The 15164-nt window shown below is 39.8% G+C and overlaps 1 protein-coding gene across 1 annotated transcript; it reads right to left on the bottom strand.

Annotated features, from left to right (window-relative positions):
• Positions 1–725: 725 nt before the first annotated feature.
• pptc7b (protein phosphatase targeting COQ7 b) lies at positions 726–14658 on the bottom strand. Its single transcript, XM_042337254.1, has 6 exons — positions 14442–14658; positions 7675–7854; positions 6894–7092; positions 5743–5866; positions 4812–4941; positions 726–4128 (listed from the first exon to the last, which is right to left on the bottom strand). Exons 1-6 carry the CDS (start codon positions 14641–14643, stop codon positions 4070–4072), a joined length of 894 nt encoding a protein of 297 aa, XP_042193188.1. The 5' UTR covers positions 14644–14658; the 3' UTR covers positions 726–4069.
• Between the last annotated feature and the right edge of the window lie 506 nt (positions 14659–15164).

Below are 15164 nucleotides of genomic sequence, written 5' to 3'. Positions count from 1 at the left end.
TGATACCAGGCTTTATAAATAGGGGTATAGAGTACAAGAGTCAGGAGGTTATGATTAACCCATATAAAACCTATATAAAACACTGGATAGGCCTCAGTTGGAATACTGCGCCCAGTTTTGGGCACCGCACTATAGGAAGGATGTTAAGGATTGGAAAGGGTGCAGAGGAGATTTACGAGGATGGTACCAGGAATGAGGGACCTTGATTATGAGGAAAGGCTGGAGAGGCCAGGATTATTCTCATTGGCGCAGAGGTTACAAGGAGATCTAATAGAGCTCTTCAAAATCATGAGGGAATTTGATAGGTTAGAGAGGTAGAAACTGATTCCACTCGAGATCACAGATTCAAAATAGTCTCTGAAAGCAGAGGGGAGGTGAGAATTTTTTTTTCACGCAGCGAGTTGTACGAACTGGAACGCATTGCCTGAAAGGGAGGTCGAGGCCAATTCGATAACTACATTTAAAAACGCGGTGGACGGGTATTTGAGGAGGACGGGTTTGCAGGGTTATGGGGAAAGGGCTGGGGAGTGGGACTGACATTAATTGCTCTATTCAAAGAGCCGGCACAGACTCGATGGGCCGAATGGCCTCTTTTTGTGCTGTACGATTCTATGATTCTAAGGGTAGCACCAAGATAATGGCAATACCCAATCCCTTCCTTCTGTGTTGTAAACTTACCGATTCTTATAATTCACCAAATTGGATGAAATAAAATAACTCATTAGTATAAATACTATAGAATTTTATTAAATATATCATCTGTACAGCTTTGCAACAAACATATGTACATTACTATTCTTGCATTTCTATTTACCCTACAGTTAAAGCAGATGTCAGTCACACAACTTACTCTTACATGACCAAAAACGTCAGCTTTCATTTTGAGATGGCGTATATCTTCTCTAGATTACTGTATATACTAATTTTCTCTGTGTTGCATTCTCCAAAAAACAAGCTAACTGAATAAAGAGGTTTAAAAAGTATGGAACTTAAATGTTACTGATATTGTCAACTGGACTTTTACTCTCTCCATCCCCCCAAAGACCCTCTATCAAGGTTCTACCAGGACCAGTCATCTTGCCAAGGTGCTCATTCACTTGGAAGACATCAAGTTGTTTGACCTCAGTGGACGTCATAGCCAAGCCCAATCTTTGACTGCTCGATGGCATGCTCACCCCTGGGTCAAACAGTCAAGGGTTCAAGCCCCATGTTGGGATTGGAGTTCGAATCTAGTCTGACATTCCAAAGCCGACCTGGAGGAACACTGCATTGTTAGAGGTGTGACCGATTAACAGCACGTTAAACCAAGTCTTCCTGTTAAGGTGGATGTTAAAGATCCCACAATTCTATTCAAAGGGAGTTTCTGCCATTTTCCAGGCCAACAATCCTCCATTTAAACTGACCGTTGGCTGTTTGTGGGGTCTATTGTGCAAAACTGGGTTGCACATTTGCCGATTTTAAAAAAAAAGTAAATTTCACCTGTAAAGCACTTTTTGAGACATATTGAAGTTATCAAGCGATATATCAAATATAAGGAATACGAGTAGTCCTCATCCCATACGCTTTCCAGCAAAGGGGATACAATACAATATTACATTTGTGTAGTGCCTTTCGCGTTAGGATGATCCAAGGCGATGGATGAGATCACATGAAGAATCTCAGGTTGCTTGCTTATCCTCCTTTCTTGGCTTGGGTGGCAAGGTAACTGCACAAACTGCAGTTAAGACCAACATAAAGCCCAGCAAAGACTGATTTCAACCTGCAACCTTTGGTTCTGTATGGCTTAGCTTCGCATCTTTAGCAAATGGGCGAGGCATCAGGGTGCTTGGCTTCTTTAAGGAGTTAGCTTGCTGTGCAGTTTATTACCTACAGAATATTATCTAGGATCTGTAAACAAGCCTGTGTCTAACTACTTTTATTTGTGCGCAAGCAGCTTTTTTTTAAAAAAAAGAACACAGAGACTTGGCTCCAATCGAGCATAATCTCTCAGAAACATAGTAGTGCATTGTGGAACAAATCTAAAATAACACACAAACCCAGAGCAGAACCACAAACAAGTTTCAGTACAGTATTGCTCAACTAATCGGTGTAGTTTTTTTTTGTGTGGGTAGCAGGATAGAAGAGGAGAAAGCTAGTTCTGGTCTTTGGTGTGAACTCAAGCCCGACAGAAAGATTTGAAAGGGAACAGTTCTGTTGTGAATGATATAATTGCATTGAAATTTTAAACTTTACAATCCAGCATTTTTAGCCTGGCAAACAGTTTGAGTTTGATTATTTTGATCTGCCGACTTAAAAACTACTTTGCACTTAGACCCAGTTGTACAAAAATATAAACTTGACCATTAAAGTTCTTAAAGTAGTCTAAACATTGGTTTGGAGCATAAATAAGGCCTCACTGTCAAAGCCACTTTAGCTTTCTGGTAACACGCTGGAGAGCTTCAGTGTGTACAATTAATTTAAAAAAAACTAACATGAAGCAACACTGAATATTGAAAGCTGAAATAAGCTACTGTTATTTGGGCATTGCATTGGGTAAATCTGTACCAAAATTCTGTTCTACAATTGTTAAAGTGTCTAAAGTAAAATTCAGTGCATACAGATAGTCAAACCCAGTAACTCTGACAAATCTGAAATCACTAGAAAGGAAGACACTGACTGGCATTTTGAAGCTCTTGCATCCACAGAAACCAACACTTGTAGGATTTCCAATATTTAATGCAGCGATTTGAAAGACGGAAAAAACATGGATTGCTGTAGATCGAGCCATGGAATACGCTGCTTTTAGGCAAAAAGTTCTGTGCTTTTAGTACAAACCTGCCAAAGAATTGTCCCATATGGATTGTTTTAGTAACCCCTTCCCACCAAATTTGATAAAGCCTGCGACTTTTCAGAATAATTTCATGAGGCAATAATATATAAGTCACTGGAACTGGATTGGAAGCTTCAAGCATCTATACTGTCTGCCAGCCACCAAAATACTGGATACATCAAAAGAAACAATTGTGCTTCAAAAGCATTCCGAGCCAAAACAAAGATTAAAACCAATATTCAAAACGGGCAGTGAATCTTTGAGCATAAGTACATATAATTTCTGTCAAATCAGGAATACGAGTACAAAATTATTGTTTTACATGCGACTAACTCAAAATATAAAATGAAATGCCTATTACAAGCATGATGTTCATTTAAATAGTAAAACGACATGTACACAGTACATGTAAAAATAACTTAAATTAACAGTTGTGCTAATATACAGTACAGCTAGGATGAAACATTAGAAAATCTGACTTTGTACACGAGTAACTTTAACATTAAAACAAAATCTCTCAAAATAAGTTACCTGATTTTTATCATTTAAAAAGTTAAAACATGGCTTTAAATAACTCCCCGAGGGCTATATGTTGAAACATTTCTGACACTGTCGTTCCCTACTTAAGAAACTATCCAGAGAAGTCTAGATAATTAACCCCATGAAGTTCTCGGCACACTTAAACTGGCAGGAACACTGACCAGTTAGGACATTAGAGGTCAGCGATTATGTTATCAACCCAAAAGTTATTACGTTATACGGATTGGGTGATAGCTATGTATGCAAATCTTTAATGATTCTCAGAGAATTTCTACATTGCTCAAATAAAGAAAATTCTGCAGGTTCAAATTTCCATCAGTGGTTACAATCCCGCTGCCCCTCTTCCATGCATGTAAATGGCATCATTAATTTAATGACCAAAAAAATCTTTCAATTTCCATACGCCTTACAGACCAACTTTCCTTTTGGATCTCGAATTACTGACCTATTAAAGTACCATAGTACTGGTAGAAGAGATTGGTTTTCTATTTCCCATGAGCAAGGGTGTGTGATAGATAGAATTTAAGAAAAATTTTCTTGCTAGCAGAAACAAATGAAAGTAGTGGTTTTCAGCATTAAATATTTGCAGTAACTGAAGTGGATATTCGCCTCAGCAATGGCTGGCCTTTGAGACAAGTTATAATTCGGAAAACCAGGTCCTGCCAGCAGGACACAGTGGAATAAGATATCTAGTTTTAAGTGTCCATGCCTTTGAAACTGCTAGTCTGTATATTCTGCTACTATTGACAGTAGAACAGTGATGTCATCTGGTTTACCTCCTGGAGAGAGAGAAAAAAAACAAAATTAGTCATTTGCAAAGCGAATTAATTCCATAAGAACAGGCTTTGTTCTGATCATATCTAAGTATTTGCTTCATCTCAAATCACAAAACAAATATTTTTCCAAATTTTGATCTTCCTGCAACTTGAAAGCCTCTTGGGGCAATGTCAGGGGTAACTGGTCCACTCCCAATGTTTATAGAGCAGTAGATCAACTAATACATTAAATGATTAAAACAGGCTTCATTCCCTCATCAATTTGCCTGTTGCTAGTTTACAAGCTGTGGAACGATTCAGGGCAAGGGCCATCTTGATTGCATTCCCACCACCGCCGCAAAACATAAATCACCATTGAATTAGATAAAACCAATGTTACTGAACAATACGGCAGGATAGCTGAAATGGCTGGCAAGGGAAATGGCTATCGTAGGTAGTAACAATTAGCATAACGCTTTTCTGAGTCTGACTGAGATGCATTCTTGTGCCAAGCTGAAGATCACCTTATCCTGCATCCAGCACCTTATTACTCCCAACTATCACCATGCTCAATACTAACCCTGGATATTTTTGAACCAATCAAAATTTAAACAGAACTAAAGTGGAAAAGAGGCTAAATTCTTCTCCATGTGAAAATTAAACATCTCCTCACCGAGTAAACGCATGGTAATGATTAGTGCCCTTACCCCGTACGTTCAGTCCGTTATCACATGCAAACTGTGCAAATGGAGACATGTAGTGTGGATCATATGCCAGTTCATGGGCTTGTTCTGCGATGCTTCTTGCCGTTTGCTGAATACTTTCATAATTGGTCTCCTGTAAATGACACGTCAGTCACAAATCTTGGTGATTGAAAAAGACAGCTTCAACCCCCCAGAGGCTCCAAAGGATCTGCCATCCATTATGGGTGACAGTAGTACACCCAAGGATATGTAAATTCATACAATCTAGCACTCTGGCAGCATGAAAAGACCACGTGAATAAGGAGTGGAACGGGAGTTCAAACATATTCATTGTTTCAATCAACGGAGCGTGTAAATGAGTTTAACAGGACCATAATCCACTCTCCTGCACACCTTGACTCTCACTTTCCTTTACAATTATCCTACAGGTTACTCGCACACCATTTTCAGACCCATTGGTAAAAATAAATTTGTAATGAAGACAGATTAAGTTTTTTTTTAAAAAAAAGCTTATTAAGCTATAAGCATCCCGCAGTCCCTCCGTCTCGCCCCCTCCCTCGCCACCTTCAAGATCCTCTTTTTCGACTGTGCTTTCGTTCTCCTTGCTTCCCCCCCCCTGCCCTCCACCCTCCCCCACCCCGGGTCCGTAACTCTGTCTGTCCAGCGCCTTGGGACGTCCTCCCAATGTGAAAGGTGGTATACAAATGTAATTTTGTTGTTTTTGTTGTAATACAAATGTACTCATGCCATTACTCAGTGTAAAATATTTAAACAATTTTTTTATTGGATTATATCTAAATATTTATACTATGTAGTTTCAGGAATCACTATTTCACTTCAAAATTTAAAACAGGCCCTTTACCCACAAACGAGGCAGTTTAAAAAAAGCTAAAATTTATATTGCTCTAGAATTTATGTTCCACAACACAAATACCTTAAGTTTCTTCAGCTCTTGTAAGATCATGTAGTCAGGCATGTTATCAAATAATCCATCAGTTGCTGTCAAGATTATGTCTCCTATTTGGACGTCAAACGTGGTACGGTCCGCAGCTTCTGGGCTGTGAAGGAGAGAGACACGGGATCAGACAAATGACGCGCAGAAATTACTACTTCGAGAAGATGCTTGCGAGTCAGATCTTGATAAACTGGCAACCTCCAAGGTAATGGCATTTCCTGTGTAATCTATTAATTGAAAAGAGTCCCATATACCAAACAGCTGGTTAAATTCACTCACCGGGTCAGAACTGGTCATGAGAGAGGTTAGCAAGAGATTTTCTGCAACAGTAATCCAGGTGGCTACAAGAATGGTGCAAATGAGGCTTACAAATTGTAAATTGTGAAAAATTCTGGGCAATTTACATTTTGATAAATTATAAATTCTGTTGACGGATACTTGCTAGATTACAAAATTAGCTTTCTGCAAAATTTGGGACATAGAATACTACAGCATTTCCTAATTTACAGTATATTGTCAGAGTGGGATTTTAAATAGCACACTCATTAAAAAAAGACCTTCTTGAGATTTTCCCTGAACCATGCACTGGGAATAGTGCCAGCCTGAAATTTTCCTTCAATGAACTATGTACTGTTGGCAAATTTCAGTAGTGACTGGAATGTGAAACAAGCATCACATGGTCACATTTACTAACCGTTTCAGCCTTCACCAAGAAACACAGTAAATATTTTAATGCAGTGCTTGGCAACCCTGCTCTAGAATGGTATCTTATTCGGTTCACTTGAGACCTTACTCAAAAAAATCGGACGTGAGTATGTGCTTTCTCTCTGCTGCTCGTAAACATAATTAGCTACAGTTTAAAATGCTAAACACAATCTCAAATCCCCAAAGGTCGAATTAAACAAAATGTTTAGTTATACATGTTCAGCATTGCCATTTTCATTACTTAACCCTACTCCCCTCTTTTTGAAGGTCCAGAGGAAAGGGGGGAGGGGGAGCTTGCACTGTGGTCAATTCCAGGAGAGAAGAAATTAAGTTATTTCCAAGTCAAATTAAACCAAGGTCTTATTTTAAAAATCAGCAGATATTTGATAAGATTTTCAGGAATAATTGAAACACTAGCACTTTACCTGTCACTGAGAACAACACCTTCTGCTTCAGGCGGTGCTATCGACAATTGGAAAGGGGTATTAAAATAATGTTGCTGCTCATCTGACCGATGAACCACTTCTCCGCCTCGAACCACCAGAAAGCCGGAATCTCCCAGGTTGGCTGTGTGCAGCCGGTGACTACTTCTGTCCAGAATTACTAAACAGGCTGTACTGCTGCCTGCAATGAGAATTGATTCTATCAGTTGCAGTGTGAGAAGGAAGCCTGACTCCATTTTTTAAAAAAAAAGCCAATACAAGATTTAATGTGAAGAGTTTCAGTGATATGCCCGTCACACAATACTTAAACGTTTTACGGTTGGGTGCATTGAATTGCTATTGTAGTTTTTCACCATTTTTGAACAACTAAATTGTTTCAGCTCTATTGTAGATGGACCCACAAAGAACTACACTAAACAATTGCAACACGCTCCTTAAAACATAATTGTGTTGGATCACAGTCAACCATTCACTAAAACAAATATATTTTTAGGCTTCAATAACACATAGCCAAACCCTACAAACAGGGTTTGTGAGCATGTATATACCTAGTGTAAGGTGAAACTGTAAACATTCAGAATAACCAGCTCACTGAATAATTTTTAATTAAAACTCAAATCTTTCAAATAACTATCTGACACTCAACGGGATGAGAATAAACCAGCAACATCGGGATTATATGGAAATTATGTAGATTTAAGTTAGTTAAGAGAAAGAAAATTTATAACATACAACTTATTTTGTGGTTCATCAATATACATACCTAGCAATGGGACTTTGTTCTGTAGTAGTTCACAGTAGCTCGCGGTTAGGATTCCTACAGGGTTGGTGGGTATAAAGCGTCCTTCTCTTACCAGACGCTCGCAGGTTCGCATCAGAGTACCTGAGAACTGGGAAGGATCAACTCCATAATCTCGCCAGCCTCCAACCCCATCAGCCACTCCTGAAACACACACACAGCAATTAGTATACAAGATGCATTCACTGAAACAATCTACCTCAGTAGGAGCTTTAAAGTATGGAGGATCCAATCTGAAGGATAAGAATTGATTCTGCGCCAGCTGATTTTGTACCCAACTATAGATTGCTTAATGTTGAAGGTGGAGAGAAGGCAGCTGCCTGATTGCATTGGGAGTCATTTCTGCAGACAACAGACCCGAAATTCCACTTAGTCCTGGCCTGCAAGATATCGTACTTTATTTTCAATTACGTAGAATTGTAGAAACGTTTTACATTCAGCTTTAATTAGCAAGTTGAATGTTCTTAAAGCCACAACTTCCAAGTTAAAACTGAATTCAAGAAATTCTCACAATTCTGTGTGATCTTAAAACACGATAAAATCACTTTACAGGCGAAGACAAAGTAGAATTTCAGGCCCAATATACCAGTCCCATACTATTATGTTGCACTGGCATCAGGCTTACTTCCATTACAAGAAAATCCTTGAAAATATCTAAACAGTTCTTTTCATTTGATACTTGGACAGCATATATATAATATTTATATAATATATAAATAAAAAAACTTAAGTCATGTTAGTATTTTGTCTCCAAATGCAACTCTCGGAACATCACCTTGAATCATTGAAAGACTACTTCTGCAAACGTCATCTGTGCTAAACCAATGTAACAGGTTTTCATACGACAACAGCAGCAAATTACATTTATTATATTTATCACACCTTTCACATTAGAAGGATGTGCAAAACAAAAGCAAAAAAGCATTCACAGCTTCAATTTTTTTTGTTAGCCTTTTTGAACTCTTGCTTACTAAGGTCAGTATGCAGTTAGTTGCAGAATATAAGCAGTAATCGTACACTATCACTTGTGCCTAAAATACATTCCAAGCAGAGCTATTTGGAATACTGACAAAACTACAAAGAGAAAAACTGACTAGGTACACAACATAGCAAGACCAATGACTCACTCAATACTCTTGAATTGTAGGTTAACGTAGGGGTGGATATGAAAATGTCATCATGTGTGCAAAGCATTTGTGGAAAAACTTTTGCTCGGCAGCCTTTACATTTACAATAAACATGCAAATTGAAAATCTACAGCAGATCAGGAGTAAATCTCCTGAAATGTGACTGTAACCCATAAATTCAATCTGAGGGATCAAGATGTACACCAATAAATCAGTGAGCAAGACATGTATGAAGGTTAAACCAAGCTATACTTGGATCACATTAACACCAACATGTTATTGCAAGCAACTTTCAACCTTGATGAAGGTGATGTAAATGGACTCATTTGAATTCAGTGATGCTGCCACAACCCTATCAGCAACTCATTCCAACAGAATTAAAATTTAAACAGCCATTATTATAGGAAAGCTTCTTCAAGGGATAACATAGTGATATTTTCCAATGATTCCCTCACATTGTGAGATTAGAAAAAGGCAGGAAAACACCTTTATGTGTATATTTAGCTAGCTACGCTGTTTTAGGCTTTGTCTGTAGCTGGAAACAATCAACCCAAACTCCCACCCACCAGAGTAAAGGTCTCATTCAAATCCCACTGAAACACTTAAAACTGAATTTTTAAAAATGCAGTGGATGAACCATAGCATTTTAGGGCCAAGAATATAATTATACTTTGATACATACTAAACATTTAGTTGAGGGAACAATTTGATAATTTCCATTTCTTTTCAAGCAATTGTAAGTGACTTAATGAACAAACCATGAAAGGTTAAGTGTTGCTGTATCCTTAAATACTAAAGCTGGTGAATTGTGATCCAAAAATAAACTAGCTCCAAGGTTTGAAATCTTGAAGTCTAAAATACACGGCTTTGGAAAGGTTTATTTTAGAACAGTCATCAAGACTTTGTGAGAATATTTTTTGAACTGAAGCCATAAATACAGCATTGTCATTTAAAATTATACTTAAGACTGCTGGGAAAAATCACTCCACTGATCACCAGTTATGGAAAGTTTCCAGTGAACTAGTAGAAGAATAACAATCCTTATATTTGATATAGAGCTTTATCATGTTGAAATGTTTCAAAGGACTTGACAAGTAAAGGCTATTTTAGGTAAACGTACCAACAAGGTTCTGCAAATAGCATGGTGTGATTGGCCAATCAATTAGATGGTGGCTCTGGAAACTGGGAGAAATTACTGTCTCTTTTCAAACCGAGTAATACCCATCTTTACAGGTGAGACCTTAATTTAACAACCAAACATTAGCACCTCTAACAATGCAGCGTCCCCCAATACAGCAATGGAAAGCGTTTCATTTCCTTCCAGCTAACAGAATCAAAAGCTTAAGTAAAGCAGCTTTCCTATGTACCTCCGACTTTCAAAAGGTAATGGAGCAGAGTGACCAGCAGTACCTAACCGCTAGCCCGGCACACAAGTCACTGAATAGTAGCACTGACAAGAGTACAACCAGAGTTATAAATAAAGTCTACTGAGAAAATGAAAAGGGGCTACAGTTGCATTATTTATGGATCCTCTCTTAACCCCTTCCCAGTCTGATGCTGCACAATTCTAGATAATGATTCTTTCTGATCAATTTCCCCAGTTATCTGATTCTTTGTTATAATAAGGCTGTTCATACAAGACTGAAGGAGAAGATCTCAATCGTTCAAATCATCAATGCCCTCACCATTCTCTACCAGTTTTTCAAAAAAATCTGATAAACACTTCCATTCATGGACATTTGGGCAACAATATTGTATTTAAAAATCTCTTATTTCCCTAGTCAGGAGTGTCCACCTAAATATTTGTCAAACAAATTTGTCACAAGGAAGCATTTCTATTTACCAGAATTATTGCCAAATCTGCTCACACGTCTTGTTTGACAGGGTGAATTTCTGTTGCTACAAATATATCATCTTCATTAAAGGAAACCCAAGTTGTTTCCCAATGAGGAAATCCAAAAGAAAAATCTTAATTGTTTCATTTAAAATCTTAAGACTGTAATTTATTTTAACTTGTTTATTCTTGAGTAACAACAAGTCAGTTTTTCCCCCACAAAAGACATTGACACACAGTTACTTTACTTGAATGAATAGCAATTGAATTTATTAGTTAGAAACAAAGAATCAGTAGGACCCACTTACTTTATTGCCTCCTTTTAAATAATCTAATTATACAATTATGAGCAGGAGTTATAATACTCTCTACAAATTGAATACTCAGAATGGCAAAAGCAAATGTCAAGCACAGAGTGCTTATTGTTAGCACATTTCAGTACTTCTTGCTTCAGTGGAAGCGTGTTTCAACTGACTTCACTGAAGTGCCTCCTGATGCTGCCGACAATAAGGCACAAATACATGGAATACCCCAGAGTCGCAAACCAGATCGTGATTTTCTTTTTTAAAAGTAATTTGACATCAATTTGAAGCAAAGATATAGTTTGCAAAGGGGGCTTGGTTGGAGGAGGCTCTCCCAAACCAGAGAAACAGCCTCCTCATGACAGAATCCAGTTGTTTCATAAGCAAAGGACGAAGACAAGATTGAAAGAAGGCATTAATGTTGAAAGGTCATCAGATTTACATTACGCCGTGGATCACCGATAGATTTATAAATAAACCTGCAGGATTTATTTAATTGTGGCCTTGTGCACATATTGAAAATGGGCCATATTTAGCAAAGAAGAAATGACAGCAATTTCACTGTTAGTATAGTGACACCAGAAATGTAAACTGTTCTAATACCAGCATTTTTGCATTAGCTATTCTGATTTTGGAATTATTCCACTGCATTAATAGCTTTGACAGATCTCCCACCAAAATATAAAATGGCAATCATACTTAGAAAGAGGAATAAACTGGCTTTAAGCACAGTACATTATTCCTTATTTGTACTTTCACTCCAGACTTCAAGGTTAAGCTGCAGAACCACTTTGGCAGAAGGTCAGTAGCTGATTAGGCCACTAGCTATAATATAATAATAATCCTTGCATTTGATATAGAGCTTTTCACATCTGAGACGTATCAAAGCACTTCACTGAATATACTGTAAAGTGAATTGACTGTATATTTGTGGGTAAAGATAATTTAGTGGACTTCCAGCACAAATGTATGTGAAAAGCATCTTATTCACATACATTCGGTGGTTGCTAAATAATCAGCATGGCAGATGTTTGTTTGGAATACAGGGATGGATTCATTAGACCATTGGCTTATTCTCAACTTTTAGCTGCAGAATTCCATTCCCTAATCCCGCTGTAATTACAGTAAATTTATATCAGATGCATTATCCCAAAAGCAGTTCAAATAAGGTAACATTGCCATTCAGATGTACTACAGATACAAGGGCACGAGTTGTGTAATTCAGGCACGAGGTTTAATGGCAACTTAAATTTCCGTGGGAATGGATGACCTTAAAGAACTCATTCTCGAGGAGCTGAAAGGAAAAATCGATTGAGATGTAATAAAAGGAGAATGGATTTCCTACTCACTTTCCTCTCCCTTCGACTACGAGTGTCACACTCAGCTTATAAAACTCAGATGGGAAGGGAGACACTTTGTTTGGCTATGTTACAAATGGAGGCCAGAAAAACTAACCATCTTCTTCTAGACTGAAGGCAAAGAGCAAACTGAGACAGAGTGCTTTGCGTGGGGCAGCATGAAGTAGGCCACAAATTGCAATGTAAATGGAGAAGGGTTGCAGTAGATTGGGTGGGGCAAAGCTGCAGAGGCATTTGACGACACGTCAATCCATTGGGGAATAGGATACTGTTAGTGGGCTCAATGGGACCAAAGCAAAAGAGGATACATACTAAAAAGTTCTGATTGTGTTCCAGAGACTGTTAGGGTCCAGTCCCTTAGTTGCTGACTGGAGCTTTAGAATAACCAGTGCGTTCCAATTGACACCCAACAATTCATTGCCAGCTACTACAGCAAGTGATGCCAACAAAGCTTTGATGTGATGCCAATACGTATCTTGTATGATCATCTCAATAACGTGATAAGGCGCTATATCAAATGCAAGGATTATTATTACCTCAAATTGCTCTCACAAGTAACTACCATTTACAAAGCTCAAAAGCTCCAGGCTCAAGTCTGGAAGGTCAGAAGCTTTAACTGTACTGCTTGGTATTTTGCACAGATTAAGTGAACATAAGGTAACGTCACATGTTCATCACTGTGCTTCACTTAACACTCACCAATACACTTTAACGAACATTACACAATTTAACGCTTTTAAGAACTTATTTTTGGTAAAGAAAAATGTATAGTGTTCATTTATTTCCTTTAATATTGTCAAAACGCACACTGTGCAGCTCAAATATTCTTGATTGTAACTGACAGCACAGAAATACATATACACCTTACAGGTTTTAATAAATAAAACCCTAATACCCTCCCGTATGATGCAACAAAACCGTAATCATCAAAAGGTAGGGAAATAATAGCACCGTTCCCGATTTTATAACAGCATTTATAGGCTGGCTTTTATCATTGCTCAGTTTAATAATCCAAGTATGTTTTTTTCCACATAAAGATAAAACTCGTTAACACGTATCATATTTTGCAAGATGTATAAATCCGGAAGTTAAGTTAACCTCAGTATCTCAATCCCCCCAAAAAACTGTGCGCCTTTGTTATGAAACACATCCTAAAAGAGCAGTACAGTGCATTAAACAGAAGCTCAGACCAGGAAACAATCCACACGCTTGGTTTGTTTTTCTCTCCCGCACAAGGGGGATAAAATAAATAAAATAGGAAACCGTGTCCGATCTACGGGGCAGCGTAGTGTCCACGCTTATATTATTTTATCACTGCGATGGCGCGTGGGCGAGGGCAGAAAGAAAAGAACTTTTTCTTTTCGTGTTTCGTTTCCTTTTTACGACTGTTTGGGGGACATTGCTGTGCGCAATCGGCCGCCGCGTTCGCCCACAAATATAGTCAATTCACTTTGCAGTGTGTTCTATGAAGCGCTTTGGGACGTCCTCCCGACGTGAAAAGCACTATGTCAAATGCAAGGATTATTATTATTATTATTATAAACGATTGAACATCTGAGCGCGAGTTTGGCATCGTTCTGGAACTGAGAAGAGAGGGGTTGGGGTTGGGAGGCGGAAAAAAAACGATAAACTCTGCGAATTGTGAAACACGAGGCTTTTTTCGTGTGTGTGTGTGTGTGGCTTCAAATAAATAACAGAAAGCAAGAGGGGCGGTGGGGAGGGGGGAAGAAGAGAGAGAAAGAGAGAGGAAGGACTTTCTGGTCACTTATTGACGCGTTGGCGGGAACCAATATTACTTATAGCCATATTATCGATCCGAAAAATCGATGCTGGAGACAGAGAGAGAGAGAAAGAGAGAGAGACAGACACACACACACAACACACTACACTAACAGCGCCTCTTTGACACCTGTCAAGAAAGCCACCGATCGCTCTCCTCGGGGAGGCAATTGGATGCCATTTTTTTTTAACCCTCCCCCACCCACACCCACACACACACAGAGACAACAAACGCACCCCCCAACGACCCCCAACACCACCCCCGCCGCACTGCACGGTCGCAGAAGCGGGGCTCTCCCCCCCGCCCACCTACCCCCCCCGCCCCGCTCACCCAACACGTCGGCGCTCCGGTGCTTGGCCACGAAACAGGCGTCGTCGCCGTAGCACGTCCCCTTCTTCAGGATGCCTTTCCGAAAGTCCTTGCCGAAGCCGCAGCCGGCGGTCACCAGGCTGTAGTCGCGCGAATCCGTTTGGGAGAGACCGCCCAGCACCGCCCGGGCCACCAGCCGTCCGTAGGACAAGACGGAGAACATCACGGGGGGAGGGGGAGGGGGTGGGGGGTCGCCCGAGGCCTCTCGAACTCGCTCTCCGTCAACTCCCAACCGCTCACAACGCACACACACTCACTCACTCACACTCACTCAACCGCCGCCGATGTTGTTGTTGTTGTTGTTGTCGCCGCCGCCGCCCCCCCCTCCGTCCTGGCTCTTTTTTTTCCCCCCCTCCAACTCGCGCCTCGCTCCCTCCTCCTCTTTCTTTCTTTCTTTCCTCCTCCTTTTCTTCTTCTTCTCCTCCTCCTCCTCAGGGCGACCCGACGATTTCTCTCTCTCTCCCACCCCCCCCCTCACAGTCTGACTCGCGGGCCGCCGCCGCCGCCCGGCCCGGCTCTCGTATTGGCAAACGCCATCTTCTTCGCTCTTTTTTTTTCGGGCAACAACACCTTGTTGCGCACGTTACGGTTGACTACTACTACTACTATTAGGACGAGGAGGAGGATGACGACGACGACGACGTCGAAGGAGAAGCCAAGCAACGGACGGACGAACACACACGC

The sequence above is a fragment of the Callorhinchus milii genome, unplaced genomic scaffold (assembly GCF_018977255.1).
Source record: "Callorhinchus milii isolate IMCB2004 unplaced genomic scaffold, IMCB_Cmil_1.0 Scaffold8, whole genome shotgun sequence".
NCBI classification, from domain to species: Eukaryota; Metazoa; Chordata; class Chondrichthyes; order Chimaeriformes; family Callorhinchidae; genus Callorhinchus; species Callorhinchus milii.
The sequence above is the reverse complement of the archived record's forward strand: the minus strand, read 5'-3'. Positions and strand labels throughout refer to the sequence as shown.

Coding starts and splice junctions, on each gene's coding strand:
- pptc7b (XM_042337254.1), bottom strand. CDS start 14,643: ATGTTCTCCGTCTTGTCCTACGGACGGCTGGTGGCCCGGGCGGTGCTG. Junction 7,855..14,441: donor CCGGAGCGCCGACGTGTTGG/GTGAGCGGGGCG, acceptor TGTGTGTTTCAG/GAGTGGCTGATGGGGTTGGA. Junction 5,867..6,893: donor GGTGTTGTTCTCAGTGACAG/GTAAAGTGCTAG, acceptor TCTCCTTCACAG/CCCAGAAGCTGCGGACCGTA.